Source organism: Solanum lycopersicum, chromosome 2, assembly GCF_036512215.1.
Source record: "Solanum lycopersicum chromosome 2, SLM_r2.1".
NCBI classification, from domain to species: Eukaryota; Viridiplantae; Streptophyta; class Magnoliopsida; order Solanales; family Solanaceae; genus Solanum; species Solanum lycopersicum.
Genome location: NC_090801.1, coordinates 71350568 through 71371623, shown reverse-complemented (window position 1 = coordinate 71371623; position 21056 = coordinate 71350568). Strand labels below are relative to the sequence as shown.

Below are 21056 nucleotides of genomic sequence, written 5' to 3'. Positions count from 1 at the left end.
TTTTACGTGCATATATGGTATAAACTAAAACGACGTCCAAATACACTTTTTTTTTTTAAAAAAAAATATTTCAACTTCAAATATTCCTTTTCTCCGGTTTCAACCAAATAAATGGAAAAAGATTTGACATAAAAACAAGGTATAATTTTAGAGCTGTGGTTTATGGTGACAAATTTTAATTTTGTATAATAAATATAAATTGTAGGTATATAATTCATTTACAGTAATATGAAACAATTTATTTATCTCTTTAATATTTGTTTTATCTTAAAAAACAAGACGCTAGGTTATTTCTGAAATTGTTATATGTCTATAATAATATAATGTTTAAAAATGAAATGTGTGTGGGACACGTGCTAAACTAAGTATATAATCTGATTGTTATTTACATAGGGAAAACAAGTTTGAGGAGGAGATCTTGATCCCAAATGACACGACCAAGGTTCAGCAGGAAACCAGCTCTTGTTCGTCTTCTCTCTGTTGCTGCTCTCTTCTCCATTATACTAATCGCCATTCAGTCCTCTTTCTTCACTGGTTGGTACTACATATCTTCTTTTCCTTAACCCTAATTGTTTGAAAATCCTCTTCGCTAATTTACTATTTTGAATGAATTTGATGCATCCAGGTAGTCGGGCTCCCGTTAATTTGGATATTCCGATCTTGTCCCACTTCCAGTCTAACCTTCAGCAATGCGTCGTAATTATTTTCTGGATCTCCTATATTTTGTTGAAAACTGCACATGTTAGTTGTTTATTCGAATTTCTGCTTTACAGGCTAATCGAGGGCTGGGATTGACTGCTCATATAATTGATCATTGCAATGTCATTCTCAAGTTTCCCCAAGGAACTAATAGCACTTGGGTTTGTCTCTCATCCGTCTCCTACCTGTTGGTTACCTTCTACAAAACACTGAAATGCATTTCCCCATTCATTTTATCTTACAGTATAATGAGCAGTTCAAGATCTTTGAACCATTGGAGTACAAGTACGACGTTTGCGAAACAATACTTCTGTGGGAGCAGGTTCCTCATACTTGTTATTCATGTTAATTAATCATGTTTCCACAACTAGTACATTAAAATATATTGGATTATCTGAAATGCAGTACCGTAACATGACGACAGTGTTGACAAGAGAATATTTGGATTCTCGGCCTGATGGATGGTTTGACTATGCAGCAAAAAGGATCGCACAGCTGTAAGTTATTGGCTTCATCCTCCATTCACCTTCTTAATCAATTAATGATAGATTTTATGTGATTTGATCTTCATATTTTGTTTCATTGTTTCCTTACTTTTCCTGTTTGCAGAGGAGCAGACAAATGTTACAATCAGACTCTTTGCGAAGAACATCTCAATCTAACTTTACCAGCTAAGCCCCCGTTTCACCCTCGACAATTCAGAAGATGTGCAGTCGTTGGCAATTCTGGAGACCTCTTGAAGACGCAATTTGGAGAGGAAATTGACAGTCATGATGCAGTTATACGAGACAATGAGGCTCCTGTTAATGAGGTAAATTAGCTCTTAGTCCGTTGAAAATAAAAATGATTTATGACACAAAGCATTTGCAAGGATAGTATCTCATGTCAGGATCCATGTTGAACACAAAGGTCATTGGATATGTGGAGAAGCATCATAGACACATGTTTGATTTAGTTTTTTCATCTTCAGCTGTCTGATCAATTTTTTAATATCATTCTTTGATTTCTTAATTTATTTGGTCTTAATTTTTTTCAAAAGTTGTCCAATTCATTCAATGTTAAGTAGTTGTCTCAAGAAAAACATACACTGTTAAATGAATTGGAACTGAATAGAGCAATGTCACTTGTGTTCTTCACGCCTCTTTGAAGGCATATTTTTCTTGAGAAAGCAATATAAGAGAGTTAAGAACTAAATATGTTGATACACGCTATGGATGATTGACACTAATGTGTATTTAAGATACCTATCAAAAACTTCTGGGTAGTATCTAGGCAGGTCCTTGTCTTCCACTATCACTTTTTTTATGAAGTTATATGTTTCATTAGAATGCATCAAGGAGATGCGAAGTTACAAGTAACAGAGGGACAAAAAGGAGTATTTAGCTCAGTTCAGCTCCTATAAGAAGTGTTAATCTAGAACTAGGGTGCTAACAAAGTCTAGAAAATGTCCAGCACTAAGGGCTGGGGTCAACTTTGACCAACAAAAATGCTTAAAGTATGCTTTTAGCTTTAAGAGAGTGATTTGGAGTTGAGATGCTATCAAAACATCTCTTGTTCCTTCTGTCCACAAACACCAAAAGATAGTATCAGGAATCATCAACCAGATTTTCTTGATGGACTTATCAACTTCCTATAAACTCCAACACAAAAGTGCCTGTCTCATGTTTTTGGCATAACCCAACTCAGGCCAGAAAGGGTGCAAAACATGTTCCAAACACCAGTAGCTATTCTACAGTGCAAAAACAAGTGATTAATAGATTCCAGATCCTTGTTACATCGGTAACATCTGTTAACCAGCAGAAGTGCTTTCCGTTTAAGGTTGTCCAGTGTTAGACAAGCTTCATATAAGGCAATCTAGTTGAAGCATATGACCTTGATAGTAGCTTGGTCCTTCAAATCAATTTCCATGGCCAAGAATCCAGCACCTGATTTTGCTTTCAGATCTGCCTGTAACAGTCCTCGACTGTGAATATACCCTTACTGCCCCAACACATGGTATCTTGAAGGTCTTCATTTATGTTGCAACTCCACTTTTGCAGACAAATCGATAAAACTATCCATTTCCTAGTCTTGGATATACCTTCTTCAATGCATATCCAGTTGTTGTTACTCCCATTCTGAGCAATTGTGGAGTGGAGTCGTTGTCTTGAGCAATGTTGAAGGTGCTAGGATAGACATCCATGAGTGCTGTGTTGTTAAGCCATTTATGCTTCCAAAACTGATGTGCACTTCATTAGCAGCTACTATCACTAAGATAATATATAAGTCAAATCAACATCCTAAACTTGTGCCCCAATACTCTTGCATATAAAGTGAAACAAAGAACTTAGTAAAGCCACCGGAGTCCTCATTCTATTTTATCTTGCATATTCTTAAAATTCTTATGTCATTATCCACGCTGCTACAAGTATTTCTTTCCATGCAATACTGGTAGAGCATGTGTGGCATTTTTATTATTTGATCAACTCTACTAGAGAATAACTAGTCTGGCTTGTAATTGAGATCTGAGAGTGATGATGACAACTAGAATTTATGTAGTCATTAATATGCATTAATCATAATCTGTTAATAGTTGTATTAACCCAGTAAAAAAAAATCTTCTAGATTTTACATCTAGCTTTATTGTTTGATCAACTCTATTAGAGACTAACTAGGTCTGGCTTGTAATTGAGATCTGAGAGTGATGAAGACTACCAGCATTTATGTATTCATTAATATGCATAATCTGTTAAAAGTTGTATTATCTCAGTAAAAATACCCTTCTAGAGTTCACGTCTATGGTGTCACCAGAATTTGTTGTGTAAATAACTGCTTATGAATATGCTATGCAGAGATACGCCAAGCATGTTGGCCTGAAGAGAGATTTTCGCTTAGTTGTGCGAGGTGCTGCCGGAAACATGATTAAAATTCTCAACGGTTCTGGTAAATTATTGGAACACCTATTTATTTCCTGAACGTTTGATCATATACATCTTGTCTTCTGTGTTTGTTTTTGTTCAGATTTATTTCATGCTTCTTCCCATTTTTCTATATTGACTCAAGACAAAATGATGTCTTCAATTTTTGACGTTCGGTGCCATGTTATGAGCATGAACCAAACAGAACTTCTTTTATGATCTCATTGTTGCCTAATAAACACTACCATTCAGCAATGGTTTTAGGTGTTTTCGGATTATATGAGAATAAAGAAACTCACGTACTTTCCTATTCAAAAAAAAGAAACTCTAGGTGTTCTGAGGCAAAGTATTCACTGTTAGAATAAAAATAGGTTTATACAATCCTTTTAGAATAAGAATAGAAATAAGAACAAGTATAAGAATAGTAATAGGAATCGCAATAGTATTGTAGTACAATTTCAAAAGGATTGTATTGTAGTATCTATAAATAGGGTTTCTGTAGATACAACAGTTCAACAATATTTCTCTCCTATATTTCTCGCATAGAATCAGAGCCTCTACGGTTTTGGTGAACTTCTAACTACCGGAGGGTGGGTAATTATTACCCATATATCTCGCCTATTTGGCTACTGATTATGTTAGCAAAAGTTGGGTCCATCATGTGTCTTTTTTGTGGATAATTTTCTAATATCTTATTTGTGTAGCATCGTGTTATCATCAGAATGAGTATTTTTTTAGATCCGAGTTGTGTAGTATTATGCCATCTTTTTGGTGATTACTTTCTCATATCTGATTAGCGTAGCATCATTTTTTTCCACGGACTACTTTCTTATTTGTGTAGGGTCATGCCATCGCTCCAACCTTACCCACATAATTTCTCTTTTTCAATAGGGTTGTGCCATCAATTTGACTCTATCCATATAATTTCTATTTTTCAATAGTCGAGCCATCATTCCTACCCAGCAAATAATTTATTTCTCAAATTGTGACCACTTTCAGCCATTAAACCTAATACTTCGGTGCATGAGCATGTTCTGGTCAATTTTTCAGTGACTTTTTTGTCTGATATGGACTCATCAATTGATTCCAAGACGATCCATATAATTTTATACCAGATTTTGAGCACTTCCTGACAACCGTTGCATTGTGAAGAAGTCAAGATAGAGCAATACTGCAATTTTATCACTTTCTGTTTTATTGACATTATGCATCAAATGAAATACCAAATTCAGTATTTCATGAGAAGACCAAGCACATTGAGATTGATTGACATTATGTGTCAAATCTAGTATTTTAAATGAGAAGACAAAACACATTAAGATTGATTGTCAATTTTGTGAAGTTGAGTGATCAACTTGCATGTATCTCATGAAGCCCCTCATCGGTCCTTCTATTAGTTACATTTGTAACTGTTAAGAATGACATAAGTCTCACATCGGTGGTTAATGAGATGGGTGAACTCCTTATAACTTATAAGTCTTGGCAATCCTCATCCCTTTGAGTTAGCTTTTGGGGTGTGGGTTAGGCTTAAGACCTAATTTCACATGGTATCAGAGCAGGATCTTGTCTCACTCGATGTTGGGACCGCCAAAATCAAAGTTGCCCACTCACCAGATGCTGAGCACTGGGCGTGAGGTGGTGTTAAAGAATAACAAAAGTTCCATATCGGTGGTTAATGAGATGAGTGGACTCATAAGGCTTGGGCAATCCTCCTCTCTTTGAGCTCTTGGGGTGTGAGTTAGGCCGAAGACCTAATTTCATAGTAACAAGCTATGTATGTGACTTATATGCACTAGCTTGAGGGCGAATGTCAGAATAAGAATATGTTTATAAAATTTTATTTAGAATACAAATAGGAATAGGAATAAGAATAGTATGTAGTATCCTAGTTGATAAAGGATTATATTGTAGTATCTATTAATAGGGTGTTGTAATAATGCAGATACAACAATTCAATAATATTTTTATCGTATATTTCTCATAATCACGGTATAGGATAAGAAAATACAGACTGCCTATGTTTGCTGCTCTTTGGTGCAAATTTCAAGATATGTGATTTACACAACAATTTTTTTTCGAAAAAGGACCTAAAATACCCTTAAAGTATTAGATATAGGACAAATCTACATTTCATTCACGTATTAACTTTAAAATACCCTTCTTATCCACCTATTGGCTCCAAAATACCCTTATCATCTACTTTTGAGTTCAAAATTGACAACTTATTTAACAATTTTAAATTTAAACTATTTAAATATTTTTTTTAAATATATGGCGCTCAATTATTTGTTATAATTTAACTTATTAATATTATTTATAAATCAATCCACTACCTACTTATTACTAATTGAATCCACCCAATTAATAAATCCGCTCCATTACTAATGCAACAATAGGATAACTACTGTCAATGTGTGTGTCTAAAAATTTGAGACAAAAATGTCCATAGAAGTACGTTATTATACATTCAAGTGGGGTGTTCATGGGTCGGTTTGGATAGATTATTGGTTAAAACAAAAACCAAACCAACTTGATCGATTTTTAAAAAAAATCAAAACCAAGTCAAATATAATATACATGTATCGGTTTGGTGGTAACTGATTTCGGTTTGGTTCGGTTCGGTTATTAACCATACGCAAAAATAAAAGAAACAATTCATTCAAAATGTGAAAAAAGTGACAACAATCTATTCAAAACAAAAAAATAGTTAGAATGACTTGAAGTTACTCGACTTTCGATCACTGAATTTACTATCAATAAAGCTTTAAAATTTACTATATTGGCCTAGAAGGAAGAGACTAACATTTTTAGTCCGGTAAAGAATTGTCATGGATACTCATACACATTAAATCAATTAGATAAATATTTTCATCTTTGGGCATTTTTGCTTTCAGTATGTAAATTATGAAGAAATTATGATGAAAAGATATATAAGATATTTAAAATTGTTTATAAAAAGAATATGTTAAGTGTGTATATAATTAATCAGTTTGGCTCGATTATTTCTTCGAATTTTTCAAATAAAACCATAACCAAATCAAATGCTGTCGGTTTTTCGAAAATCTAAAATCAAACAAAACCAAATCCAAAAAGAATCAATTTTATTTTGTTGATTTGGTTTAGTTTTTCAATTTGAATTGATTTTTATCCAAACCGTGAACACCCCTACATTCAAGTCCTCAATCAAAAGTTCAAACATATTATAATTCAACTGTCTAAATAAAAAATTACCGATAAACTTAAAAGTCTGACTATGTCAATCTTAATTATTCCTTTTGTCTCAATTATGTGATGGTACTTAATAGCTAACTTTTTTAAAAATAATATATTAAAGTTCTAATATTTAAAACAAATCATAAATATTTAAAAAGTATATTTAAAGAAGTGCAAGAATTAATTGCGGATGTACTAATTCTTTATCTTTGGTCATAAATTTCGAATTCAAGCTTGAAAGAGAATCCTATTGAAAGTTTCCTCCTAAATAAGCGGATCAACCTAAATTTAATTGGGGCTTCAATTCAGACTCGAATAATTTTGAAAGTTTATTTTTGTATCTGTAATTTTGTCGTGTTTTAGTAGTGTTTAGGGCAATTTTGATATTAAAATTGGTTTATTAATTGGGTGGGTAGTGAGTTGGTTTATAAATGATGCTAATAAATTAAATTATAATCAATAGTTGAGCGCCATGTATTTTAAAAAATTATTTAAACAGTTTAAATTTAAAATCGCTAAATATGTGGTCAAATTTTGAATCCAAAGATGGATGCCAAGGGTAATTTGGAGCCAATAAGTGGATGAGAAGGGCATTTTGGAGCCAATAGGTGAATGAAGGACAATTTTGTACCAATTCTAACACTTTAAGGGTATATTAGGCCCTTTTCCATTTATTTTTTTTTAAAAAGAACATGTATTCTATGTTTCACACATTTTAAACTTCATTAGCTTTGTTTGCGACTGAGGCGTAATAATTGTTTTTACTTATTTATATTTTGTTGAACTTCATCTCTCAACAGGGATAGCTCCGTATAAAAAAAATTCCTTCTTTTGCTTTTTTCTTTTCGTTCCCCTTTTTGGTGTAATGGACTGCCTACTTTTGTATATTCTAATCACCTGTTTGTATCTTATCTTTCAATAACACATTTTGCTTACCGATCAAGCAAAAAAAATACACTACCATTCAGTGGCAATGATTGGTTTTTTATTTTGATGTCGTATATTGATAATGTCCGTTTTTGAGTATTTTCGTCTAAATGTGGTTTTGAAAACCTCTAGAATTCTTATTCGTTTTGTTATTTAATATGTAATGTAGGGTAGTTCATGCTTGTTGATATGATTATATGAGTATGTCATATTAGGATGTGAAGTGTGCTTATTGTGATGAGCGCACTCTGATGCATTTCTATAAAAAGCCTTTAGCACCAGTAGTTGGGTCTTTATACTGCATATTAGCAGTGTTGTGTACATGAGTTGTGTTATTGAAAGTCGAGCTAGAAATAGTTTCTCGTGATGAGGTTGTTCATTTATGTGTGACCAATCATCATTGCTATATACAAATTACTGGTTTTTCGAACATGATTACTTATATCTTAGGGATTCAAGTTTTTATAGCCCTTTAGCTTTTCGAAAGTGTCAACCTAGTCCTTTAAATGTTGTTAGATTCAACAAACATTCTATCTTTGGTTTTGCCCTTCTGTTACGAAATGCCAATAGACCCTCAATTTAGGGGGGCAAAACAATGTCTCTAGTCTCTATACCCAAAATAATATTGTTTGCTCTTTTTCCCAACAAATGGATAAATAAACAAGAAAGACTTAATTTCTTGTTGATGATTTAACTAAGTTGTTGGTGGTTTCTTGTTTCTTCTTGTTTTCTGTTCTTACTTCTTCTGTCGGTTACCTCAGAGATTTTTTAATCTATACTTGGGTGTTTTTTGGAACTTAGGGAAAGAGTGTCGGCTACGCCCACTCTCTTAGCCTGAATGGTTCAGCTAAACCAAAAGTTGCTTATGGGAGGAGGGGGAGAGGAACCACAATAATTGTCAAGCCTTATATGTTTTTCTTGGTGTGGTTTCAACTTATTACTATTTTTTGGTTTTGGTTGAACTTCTCAGATGGTCCCAAAAGCTTTTGACACTAGTATTTATATCATCCAAACAATTCTTGCAGTCTTGACTCTAGCAGGCATAAGTGTTGAAGGAAGGAGCAAGATAGTTAACTGTTACATATAGATGATAGCTCCTTATAGGGGTGTCAAATGGGCGGGTTGGGTTAAAATTAAAATATTAAAATGGGTTGAAATAGAAATCGGGTTGCGTCTTGACCCACCCAAGTTTACTTTGTGCTCAAATAGGTTGGGTTCACATGGGCTAAAAAATGGGTTGGGTCTTGACCCACCCAATTTGACCCGATTAATTTCAATAATTTTACATAGTAACATTTAACTTTTACAATCACAATGCGAATTTTAGCTCAAGATTTTTTTTAAAAAAAGTAACAAATGGATAGATAAAGAAAACATTTTTCAAAACTCTATTTCATTATTAAATTTTTTTTCTTACCTTGTACCCGACCCTTCCCATTCGAAAAATAAAATTAAAATTTTTACATTCTTATTTTTTCAATCCTTTATCCTACCCCTACCCCCCCAAACCCAAATGAAAAAATAAAAAGTTTAAAAATTATTTTTGAAAAATGTTTCAATTTTTAAGATTTTTTTTTACCTCACCCAACCCTATCCCCTACCCCTTCGAAAATAATTGCTTTTAAAAATATTTCAATTTTTTCGCCCCACCCCCACCCCCACCCCCCATCAATTTTATTTAAAAATATTTTTAGGAAATATATCCCTAAGTTTGACCCAACCACCCAGGCTATCCTTGTCAATTTTTTTTAAAAAAAATTGTTTTTGAATTTTTTTTTTCATTTTTATGCCGACTCGTTACCCTCCTCTCTCCCCCCCCCCCCCCCCCCACCTAGGCCATTCCCGTCAAAAAATATTTTTACGGCTACCTCTACCCCTCCCCCCTTCCCCCAACCTAATAAAAAAAATTGAAAAATATTTCAAATTTTAAATAATTTCATTTTTTACGCCCCCACCGGCGACCGCAAAGTTCCCGGGTCGGATTTTGGAACGATCATCAGGGTCTTGTCCTAGTTTGGGTGTCGGGGTCGGATTCTAGATCAATTATCAGGGTTGATTTTCTGATAAAAAATTAATCCTAAAGAGTATTTTCTAGTCTCAAGCCAAAAATAAAAGATATTTTATGAAAAATATCATTTACCAACCAAACATGAGATAATAAATTAGAAAGTCCACTTGTTTTCCAAGAAAACATTTTCTAGGAAATTCCTTCATACCCATCACACCCAGAGATGTTGAGCAAAAGAGGAGAAAGATGATAGTTCTAATTAAGTTTAAGAAGAAAATTGATTTCAGTGCCCCTCTCTATTTAGCATAGGTGATAGGACCATGTTTGTCAAGTCCGTTAGCATTTCTTAGCAGATAGCTCTTTGATGACTCTGAATAGCTTGATGGGCTATTAGTTTTTGGTTAATAAGTCTTTGCTATTTCTGTTCAAATGCTTCCAGTTCAGTTATTTTTTATTAAATATAGGGTCAGGGTAATTATTATCCCTTTTAGTTGTACTGTACGGGTAATTTTGATATTAGCATTTCATATTAGTCAGTCAGCTACATTACTTGTCCTAATGAAGAGCATCTGAAAATTAGCAGTGAACTTTCTACTGCTCTTGTTATTATTGTCAGCAATGACTTCGCTGTGATTTGGTATTATTGGAAGCAATACTCATGAAGCTTCTAATAATTTGTTGCTATTCCTTCTTTACTTTCAGATGATGAGGTGCTTATAATTAAAAGTGTCATCCATAGAGACTTCAATGCAATGATAAAGGTAATGTATCATTCAGATGAGTGGTAGTATCTTTTTACTTCTATGTTCAGATGAATGCTTTTACTAATTTGTTTCTCCGTTAAATCTTTCTTCTTGAGGTTGCTATTGTTAGTTTAGTTGTTCTCAATTTACATTTTCAATCAAGTGCTACCCGTGAATGTTGGTTGGACTTTAGTTGATATTGTTTCAGGAATTTGTTGAAGAATTACAAGCTAAGGATACATTTCTATTATAAAAATGAATGCATATCTACATTTTCAAAATATTAATCCTCCCCCCTCCCCCTCTCCCACAAATTGATATGAGTGGAACCATGCATAACAGCTGGATCTTTCTTTTCCATGAAGCATGGGACTCTTGCTCTCTAAGTTGTTCGGACTCTTCAATTTTGGTGCTGCACCTGCGTCAACAAGACATGGGTGTGGTGTGGGATCCGTGTTCGATTTGGTCAACCAATTTTGGGTACTTTGACCAAAAGTCGATAGGGGAAGTTTGGGCAGTTTTCTAATGGTTTCTGTAATCAATACAAAAACTAAGGTGAAATTGAAGAAAATGGAATACCTTTTATTTATAAATTTGTATGTACCTCCTTTCCCTTTAATCTCCTTCCAGGATTCTCCTCAAGTTCTCCACATAATATCTCATAATTTAAGTTTTATAACTCTATTTTTAGGTATTTTAATTATTTTTAGGCAAATCTCCGCACTCGTATCCATATATGGATATGAATCTTAAAAATTAGATCATGAAAGATCTGACCACTAAATCCACACTTGTATTGGACACACCTGCACCCGAGTCCGAGCAACTTAGCTTTCTCTATCCTTTGTATGTGCTAATTAAAATGAAATGATTTTTTATTTATTTTTACTTATGTTGAGTTTTATGGCAATCACCTTACTTTGCATCTTATAACCATGGCTGTGTATCCTTAATATACAACACGTTGAGGAAACTCTGATGGATTCAAGCTGTAGCATTGTAGGTGGTGAAATAGAGAATTCTTTAGGATTCTGAATATTAGTGTTGGTGAGAATCATCCTAAACCTTAGGGGTATAGCATGGACGTTGCCAGGCAAGATAACAGAGGCTCTTAGCTGCAGGGAGGGAACATATTCACATGCAAACGATAGGAGTAGATGGAGAATTATCCCGGCTTGTATCCAGTGAACAATCTGGAAGGAAAGGAATTCCTGATGTTTTGAAAGTTTAGAGAATGATGTGCAGATGATTTAGTTGAATTTCATCTTACTGCTATGTTTTTGGTGTAATCAGATTTACTAATGATACTGTGTCTATCATAGATGTTCTGGATCCATTATAGCTTAGAGAGGGAAGACACTAGAGCTCTATGGTAAATATGGTTTCCGTAAATAGGGAGGGTCGAGTTTATCCAGACCAACTGTCCCATCACCTTGTCGTAAGGGTGAACATTCAGTATTCCCAAAGTTTGGATTCACTAATTCAGTAATCGGTTATTGAAACTAGATACCAAATACCAACTTCTTAGTTCAGTCTGGTAAATCAAACTTTGGTCATTGAGTTTTGGTACAATAATTCGGTAATACTGACATGAACTTCATGTCAGTTCATCCAAATATCATCTTCCAATCTTAACAATGGATCGAACAAAATTAACAAATAATCAACTCAACAAATGATCACTAAAATATGATGAAGCTCGGTGGAACCAATAATCAAGAGAATTTGTGAAATTTTAACCATCTATAACAGTACCAAACCCAATCAATCGAAAGGCAATATCAGATTAAGTACAAACAATTTCAGATATATGGTATATATTGATATTAATGTTTCATACTGAACCCTAATATCATAATTCTTAAATTTCTCTTGAAAATCTTACCGAATTATCGAAACTCAATTCAGTTGAGTGATTCAGAGATTTATGCACAACCCTTCTTCGGTTAAGAAAAACTAATGCCTCAAATATGCAAATCACACTTAAACACATTATGAACATTTTGGAACACTCAAAACACCAATATGAATTCGTCTCACATTTTTTACCATGGCCAAATCTTAATTCCTGCTTGATTCGGTGTATATTTTAGCATATCTCTGATTAGTTTACAAATCTGCTTTAATGAATCTAGTGAATGATGGTAGACTAGAGTCATATGACCTCGGGCAAGGGAAAAAGGCAGGGGCAGTAATTGGGTTAAGAGAGTTTCTAGGCTGAGAGTAGGGTCTTGGAACATTGGACATTGATGAGGGAGTCAATAGAATTAGTGAAGATTCTCAAGAAGAGGGAGATTAATATAACTTGTGTCTAGATAACCAAATGGGTAGGAACTAAGGCTCGAGATGTGAATGCGTTTAAATTGTTGTACTCAGGAGTCTCGAAGATCAGTAATAGAGTGAACAATCTAGTAGATATAAATCTAAAGGAGCAAGTGGTAGACATTAGGATGATCAGCGATAGGATGATGTCGATTAAACTAGTTGTTACCGGTCTTACTTTGAATATTATTAGTGTTACACACTAAAAGCAGACATGGACGAGGAGGTTAAGAAGAGCTTTTGGGACGATTTAGTTGAGGTTGTGAGAGGTATCCACACACTGAGAAGCTATTCATCGGAGGAGATTTTAGTAGCCACGTCGAGACAACTCCAAAAGGCTATATGATGATGTGCATGAAGGTTCTGCTTTTGGGGATAGAAACGAAGAAGAAGCCTCACTTTAGAATTATGCAAAAGCTTTTTAATTGGAGATTGCTGACTCTAGTTTCCCTGAAGGACTAACACTTCGTGACATTCCGGAGCATGTTGGCTAAGACTCAAATAGACTACATGCTCCTTAGGAAGGGTGATAGAGGTCTTTGTAAGGAATGCAAATCCCGAGTGAGAATCATACAACCCAGCATAAGCTCTTGGCTATGGATTTGAACCCACCACCACTCAACCAAAAAAGTTGATTCTGAACTTTGTTTGTGAAGGAACCGAACTTTGACGGCCAAACCGTTTTTATGCGCCGCTTTACCCTTAAAGGAAAATGAGTTTTGCTCCTTTGGGTGCTAGGTGCTCCTGTGGTTCGCGAGAAGGAGAAAGGATGTTGCATTTAGCACACGAGGATAAATAGAGTCTTCGTCTATGCATGAATTGCAACAAAAAATAAATAATAAAATAAAGCTGAAACAGAGGTATAATGGGGGACAGGTAAGGTCAACAAGGTTGGATAGTGTGTACGCGATGTCGGTGAGATGAAAATTGTCGAACATGATTGCAGGATGGATGATTAAGTAGTTTTCTTTAGAAAACAGAGTAGCTTCACTATCATGGGTAGATGCTGTTAATTGAAGAATGTCTTGTGCTGATGCAGTGCTACATTGCTAATTGATTCGAAGTATTGGCTTAAGGGATTTGTTTATTTATCTTCAGACGTTGATCCTGGTTACACTTGTAATATTTCATGGCATGTTGGAAATGAATTTTAAATGTATGTTTGATTGAAAAAGAAGCCCTACTATTATTTTATGACGTGGTAGAATCTGATTTTTTTGTAAGGTGGTGGGAATCTGATGCTTTGTGACATCAAGTTCATTTGAAGAGAATATGATTTTCCTCCATTATTTATCGCAGAAAATCCGGAATCCAGTCTATCTGTTCCAAGGTATCGTATTACGCAGAGGTGCGAAAGGAACTGGGATGAAATCAATAGAATTAGCACTTTCCATGTGCGACATTGTTGACATCTATGGTTTCACTGTCGATCCTGGTTACACAGAATGGTAATGTTCTATTATGCTCCTTTTCTTCATTGTTACTTCTGCTTTTACTAGACGACAAAATAAATGCACATTTAAAAAACTTGGTATCGGGTTTTCTCTTTGCAACTCTATCCAATGTTGAAATATTACCATCTTTCTGGAATATTCGACACTTCCACTTGAATTCCATCTTCTAGTTTACCTTTCTTAACTTTTGCATGCAATTTCTTACATCTAATGACCATTAAACATTATCTCTGTGTGGCTATTGGGGAACTTTGTTGTATAGGACTCGATACTTTTCCACACCAAGGAAAGGGCACAACCCACTCCAAGGAAGGGCTTATTATCAACTCTTAGAATGCCTTGGAGTAAGGACACTGGATTAATGCAGTTAAAAGTTCATTTTTCAATTTGTTCATTTTTTTGTTTGATGCTCTCACTAAGAAATCATATTTTAGGTCATACGAATCCATTCTCCTATGCGAGCAAAGAGAAAGCAAGACTGGTCTGATGTGCCTAGTCGAGAAATGATAAACAACGCTCACAGAGCTGCATTGCATTTGAAAAAGAAGCAAGCTGGGCAAGAGGGGGGATTGGGACGATTTGTTAACTGTAAAGTATGGGGCAAATCAGGTCCCTATGGCACTGGGCCTGTATCTGGTTCCACAGATATGACAGATACCAGGAAGGAGTCAAATTACAATCGATGGGAAATCATGCCTTTTGAGAGCTTGAGGGAGGAAGCACGGAAGCACTATATGCAGATGGAAGGTGTGTCTTTGTACAAGATGGATGGGAATAAGCTGGATGATCTAGTCTGCGTGAAACATCCCCTGAAATCCGAGGCATGAAACAATGGCTTGATATGATGGATCCATTTGAGTTGAACCTAATTAGTATTTTACATGCACAAATACAAGGGAATCAAGAGTCGTGTTCAACACACCAAGCAGCTTCCTCTTGGAGTGTAAACTAGTAACAACCACCAGAGTGAACTCAGATCTTCGGAAGTGCGCTGCGAAATTGTCTGATTACCTGGTGATCTGAATTACTGGAGGAACGAGGAAAGAAGGGACCAGTGTCCTTACTCTTTTCTTAATTTTGTAAGCAGAGAAATCTCATGCTCCATATTTTACCTGATTTTGTTATTAGGGTTGCTTTTATTCTTCTCACTGTGAATTTGTGGTTTTGAACTGTCCTATCCAGTATAGTCAAAAGGGAAGGGTGAAGTAGGGATTGCAGATAGTGCACGGCAAACACCATAAACCAGCAAATACTGTCCTGTATAGCACGGTTTTTTTAAAACGCTCTTCCCCTGCAACTCCAACATTCTTTTGCTTCTAACATTTATTTTCATTTTTCATTGATGAATTATGTACGTTATACATTTTGAATATGAATTATTGAGATTGTACTTTCACAAAAGCAACTTAAACTCGAATGTGCGTCATAAATTTGTGTTATAACAAACAATACATGAATTCAGAAGGAACAAATATAACCAGTAAATACTACTATGGATCAAGCAAAAACATAATAAGAGCAAACTAACTATTAATCTATGAGATAGAATTGTTGTTTCCACGGTTAAGAAGATGGTCAGAAACAACCTTGAGGAGCTTCCTCTGCTTAGATTTGGCAATCTTTTTTAGGGTTTTTGGATTGGTGATCTTCTGAACCTTGGTGCCAGACTTGAGAATGTTTTCCTGCTTCTTTTTCTCTCTTTCCTCCCTCTGCTTCCGCTTCTCCACCTTGTTGTGTCTTATCACTTCCTTGAGCTCATTGATTCTCTCCTTGTACGCCTTTTTAATCTCCTTCTCTTTCATCCTCTGCTCCAATGACTTCCCCTTCACGCTCACCTTCGCTGCCGATGATCTGTGTTTACGCGGCTGTTTCCAATTCCTTCCCGATACCCTCCCTGCAATCACCCCGTCGTATGTCGGCCTTCCCAATACAGGTTTGTTTGGATCCTCCTCAGATGGTACCGCTTGTCTCTTCCTTGGAATCTCCTCCACTTCCATGGCTTCTATACCATTACCTTGCTCTTTCTCTGCTCTCTTTCGTTTGTACGTTTTTCCTCCGAATCCTTCGTCCAGGCACCGAAAATCCACAGTACACGCCATTGTTACTTGCTTTGTTTTGTTAACTTCTTACTCTCTCCCCAGTCTCATTTATATCAAACCCTAACCTAACCTAATAAGTACTCCTTTTTGGGCCGGGCCAAATATAACCGACACATTCAGGACTAGAATTGGCAAAATAGCCACTTTCTGAACCGCTCCCTAAATATAAGGTGAAGTCTACAAGTATTTGTATATTATCTTTGCATGATTTTTTATGTTTTACAACAACTATTAGTCGCCTCGATCTAAGGTTATTGCATGCACAATCTAGTCAAGACTAGAACCAAAAAATAATTAAAACGAATGGTGGTGGATCAAGATAAATTATATTTAATTTTATGTTAATAATTATTATTGATTACTTTGTTCAATTTTCATATTATACGAACATAAACTTTCAATTTATAACAACTAATGCTTTCAGCTTTTATGTACTTTATACATTAAAATATTTAGTACTATATAAGTAAAGCACGCTTAGACTAATACATGATATATCTATATTCATTAATTAAATAACTACTCTACAGTAAATTATATATGTAAATATATGGTTAATAGTGTACAGTTCATTGTTATTATTATTATTATTTAAATAATTTTTTACCTTTTCTTTTGATTGTGATAATTATTATAGTATATCATATCTATATCTAAATGCAAAGTTAATGATATACACCCAACAACATATATCCAATAAAATTAATTGAAATGCATATTAACTAATCTCATATATACTCACTTTATTTGTTTTGTATCATGAGTTTTACAGTTTTATTTTCTTATGTTTATTAGGAAAAATTATTTTAGAAAAGCAAATATATATTAGTTACTAGCTAAATAACTATAGTTTAAATTAGTGGTTCATCTCTCTCTACTCTCTGCCTTTTCTTGCTCACGTCTCTCCTTCCTCTCCCGATCTCGCTCGCCATACATATGTATATTAATTACATATATACAATTATTTGATAAATATACATATACAATTCGACAAATATACATATATATTTTTTCTTTCTCTCTTGTTCACTCGCAGAGGCGTATCCAGAGAGGGTTCCGCGGGTTCACGTGAACTTATGCTCCCCTCTCTAGATCATATATAGTAGTGTTATATTTTTCAAAAAATATTTAAATATAAAGGTGTAAATCCACATTAAAAAGTAACATATAATAATACGATGATAATTGAGTGCACGTCTCTATGGCTACGAAGCGTAATTAAGCTATTTTGAGTGTCTACATACATACGAAAGTTTCTAGGCAAAGAAGGAGAGTAGAAAAAGAGTGTGAAGGTAAGAGCCAAGAGGGATGTGATGTGGAGAGAAGTGGCTCGTAGTAATAGTGAGACTTAAGTCATCTACGGTTCCTTAAAATTGAGTGGGTCTTAAATTATTTAGATGGGTTTTAATTATCTGGGTCGAATTATTTAATTGCAAATAAAAATAAAATAAAATTTTATTAGGCTATTAGGATCAAGACAAATGTCCATCCGTCAGTCTAAAAGGTATACATGCTCCAAAAATTAGACGATAGGGGCATTAACATTCTAAAAGTATAAAGTGAGAGATATTTAGATACCGTTTATGGAGATTGATTAGCTTGGGGGTAAACAAGATAAATTTTTTCCATCACGTTCAAAAGGGTATATTTGTCTCTCTTTTTTCTCTAGTAATAATGATATTATATAGAAGAGTGAAGTGGTAGGAAAACCAAGGGTAAAATCGTAATTTCATTCTAACAAAAATTTATTAAGAAAAATAGTAAATAATCTAGAAAGATCTTTCTATATATAAAGTGAATAATGATCAGGGTAAAAATGTAATTTCACGTGATAACAAGAAAATTAAATATTTCTAGAAATATCTTTAGTTATTATTATTACTATTAACTTATTTTGCTATTACTTCACTTTTTTTATTAGTCATTGTAATATCTATTCATTAGTTTATTATGCTTAAAAAAATACCTACTTTAATAAAAATATACATTATGAATTACTTATTTTCACCTTTATTTTGACTCTAATTAATATACTGGAAAAGAAATAAGTGTGATAAAATTAATAATATGTATTAGATTGAAATAAAAAAAAATATGGTAAGAAGTAATTTTACAAATAAAAATTAATAGGATGATATATTTACATTTAAGACGATGAAGAATTGAAATGAAATTTCATTCTAACAAAAATTTATTAATAAAAATAGCAAGAAAAATAATTAATTATAGAAACATCTTTCTATATGTGAAGTGAATGGTGATCAAATGTAAAAATATAACTTCACGCAAATAAAAATCTATCAAGAATGATAAAAAGAAAACTAAATATTTCTATAAAATTTTTTAGTTATTATTACTACCATCAACGCAGTTTGTTATTACTTTTTACTTTTTTATAAGTTACTATGTGATATCTACTCATTACTCTATTTTACTATTACTTTAATTTAATTCTTAATATTTTTTCGATTCATTATATTTACTAAAAATGCCTACTTTAATATAAAATTCATTATTTAAAAAATATAATCAATTACTTTTACTTTGGCTCTAATTAATATACCTGAAAAGAAATAAATGTGATAAATTAATAATATATATTAGATTGAAATTAAAGAATAAATAAAAATAGTTTTAATATTGAAAAATAAAATTTTAAAGATGTCAAAATAGAATGGTATATTTGTATTAAAGTAAACTAAAAATGTTTACCACATTATAAAAAGGTAGTTCTTCATTAAAATATATAATAATTTTTTCACTTTTATTTGATTTTAAATTTAAATATATTAATCTGAATAGTGAATTAATGTAAGTTTGATTTAAATTCAAAGTTGATAGGTCAAAATGTGATGTTTTTCTATTATGTAGAAATATGAAGTTGGGACGATCAACAATAATACGGTCATTTTCATATATATTTCATTTTAAAATTCTATTTTTAAATTTGTCAAAATCTTCAAGTGGCTAAAATTCCTGCATAAGTTACATGATTATTCTAGAAAGGGATAATGCCCAAGTATACCGTTAACCTATCCCCGAAATTTCAGAGACACAATTATACTATACTAAGGTCCTATTACCCTCCTGAACTTATTTTATAAATAATTTTCTACTCCTTTTAGGCCTACATGACACTATTTTGTTGGGCCAACCCTGATTGACTTTTTTTCAATCTAGTGCCACGTAGGCCAAAAAGGGGTAGAAAAGTACTTATAAAATAAGTGCAGGGGGTAATAGGACCTTAGTATGGTGTCACGACCGGAATCTAGACCCCAGACGAGACCGGCGTCGTTGACCTCTCAGAGGTCGCAGACAAGCCTGCTTACGTCATTCTTACTTTACATAGATTAATTTTAGCGGAAAATTTGAAATTTTTTATTCTTTAATCATACTTGCTGAACATTCTTAACATTTCGTAATCGTTCATCATCAACCATCTAACATTTAAGAGATAAGCAACTGAAAGAAATAATTCATTAAGTATTACTTGTATATCGGCCAAAATAGCACCAATACAAAGTTTGAACCAAAACAGGAAAGAAACGCTAGTGGAACATGCTCCGCTAGCTCAACTCTAAAACTACGCTAGAATGTAAAACGGTAGCATCCTCGAAAGCATGAGGACCTACCAAACTCCGGATGAATACTGATGTCCGGATAGCTGCAACAACGAACCTGTAGCTCTAGCGTCCACCTGTGCTTGCACCTAAAAGTAGATGTTCGTATGGAATTAGTACACACTTGTACTAAGTATGAGTATATGCAAGTACACACCAGGGACATGCATGAGGAAGAATAGCTCTTTCCTAACAACATGATTTTTGGAAGTCAAGTCAGTGGACTTGCCAAATTGAGATTGGGAAAGTTATGCCATGAGAGTGACATGCATCATTATAATTATCGTATAGCACACAAAACATAACATATTCATATAACACATAACATATAACACATACTTTCTTTCATATTATTCATTCGTATACCATGAGACCTTATTATCATAGACTTAACTTTAAGACTTTCCAAAATGAGGGCTCAACATATGGGACCTCAACTAGGGAGCCTTCTTTAGCAAACACAGAGTCTGCTTCACTCATTCATTCGTATTTCATTTCAATTCATTCATAGGCCAGTGCGAACACCAGGTATACCTAGGATGTAGTTTAAGACTCTCATCGGGTTTGCTGTGCAATGATCAGGAATGACCTAATGTCATTACCTGAATCTAGCTCACCTCTTGATTATCCTATCCTAACACCTTCGGTATCATTCATTTCTTTATATGATTCGTTTGAGGCTGGCCTCATTCATTCATTGGGAACTTTAACTTTAACCGACATAGATCATGTGAGCATCATGAAATCCAGTGTCTTCCCCACACCGAAAAGAGGTGGAATCACCGGCCAAAGCGATTCAATAACATGCTAGCGTATATGGGAATTTAACCCCGCCAGATCCCTATAGTGGCAATATAGGTTCAAAGACTAGGAGATGTATGGAGACCCATACCCGGCAAGCCGGACAGTCTCATCTCATGAGAATTACGTGAACCTCCGCCCTTCCCGAAAGAAGGCATCACCACTCATAGCTAGCCTATCGGTGCTCGGTATAAAGTTCCATTACATGCAACTCATACATCATAGAAGTTTGCTTCTAGTATGAAGACATCATAGCTCAATAGATGATTTCTC

General features: G+C 34.1%; 2 protein-coding genes across 3 annotated transcripts; one reads left to right on the top strand and one right to left on the bottom strand.

The window, feature by feature from the left end:
• The first annotated feature begins 66 nt into the window (after positions 1 to 66).
• Positions 67 to 15664, top strand: STV3 (sialyltransferase-like protein). 2 transcript variants are annotated; one of them, XM_069293153.1, is made up of 11 exons: positions 67 to 538; positions 630 to 696; positions 774 to 860; positions 944 to 1021; positions 1105 to 1196; positions 1309 to 1510; positions 3531 to 3621; positions 10447 to 10505; positions 14109 to 14257; positions 14526 to 14607; positions 14698 to 15664. In XM_069293153.1, exons 1-11 carry the CDS (start codon positions 429 to 431, stop codon positions 15088 to 15090), a joined length of 1410 nt encoding a protein of 469 aa, XP_069149254.1. In that variant the 5' UTR covers positions 67 to 428; the 3' UTR covers positions 15091 to 15664.
• Positions 15655 to 16620, bottom strand: LOC101259008 (rRNA-processing protein CGR1). The gene has a single exon (XM_004231699.5). The coding sequence runs from the start codon at positions 16360 to 16362 to the stop codon at positions 15799 to 15801; it is 564 nt and encodes a 187-aa protein (XP_004231747.1). The 5' UTR covers positions 16363 to 16620; the 3' UTR covers positions 15655 to 15798.
• Positions 16621 to 21056: the final 4436 nt, after the last annotated feature.

What these genes read in the sequence shown, in the direction of transcription:
- STV3 (XM_069293153.1), top strand. Translation starts at nt 429, where the DNA reads ATGACACGACCAAGGTTCAGCAGGAAACCAGCTCTTGTTCGTCTTCTC. An exon ending in ACTTCAATGCAATGATAAAG is followed by an intron (nt 10,506 to 14,108) that starts GTAATGTATCAT and finishes TATTTATCGCAG; the next exon opens with AAAATCCGGAATCCAGTCTA. An exon ending in GATCCTGGTTACACAGAATG is followed by an intron (nt 14,258 to 14,525) that starts GTAATGTTCTAT and finishes TTTGTTGTATAG; the next exon opens with GACTCGATACTTTTCCACAC.
- LOC101259008 (XM_004231699.5), bottom strand. Translation starts at nt 16,362, where the DNA reads ATGGCGTGTACTGTGGATTTTCGGTGCCTGGACGAAGGATTCGGAGGA.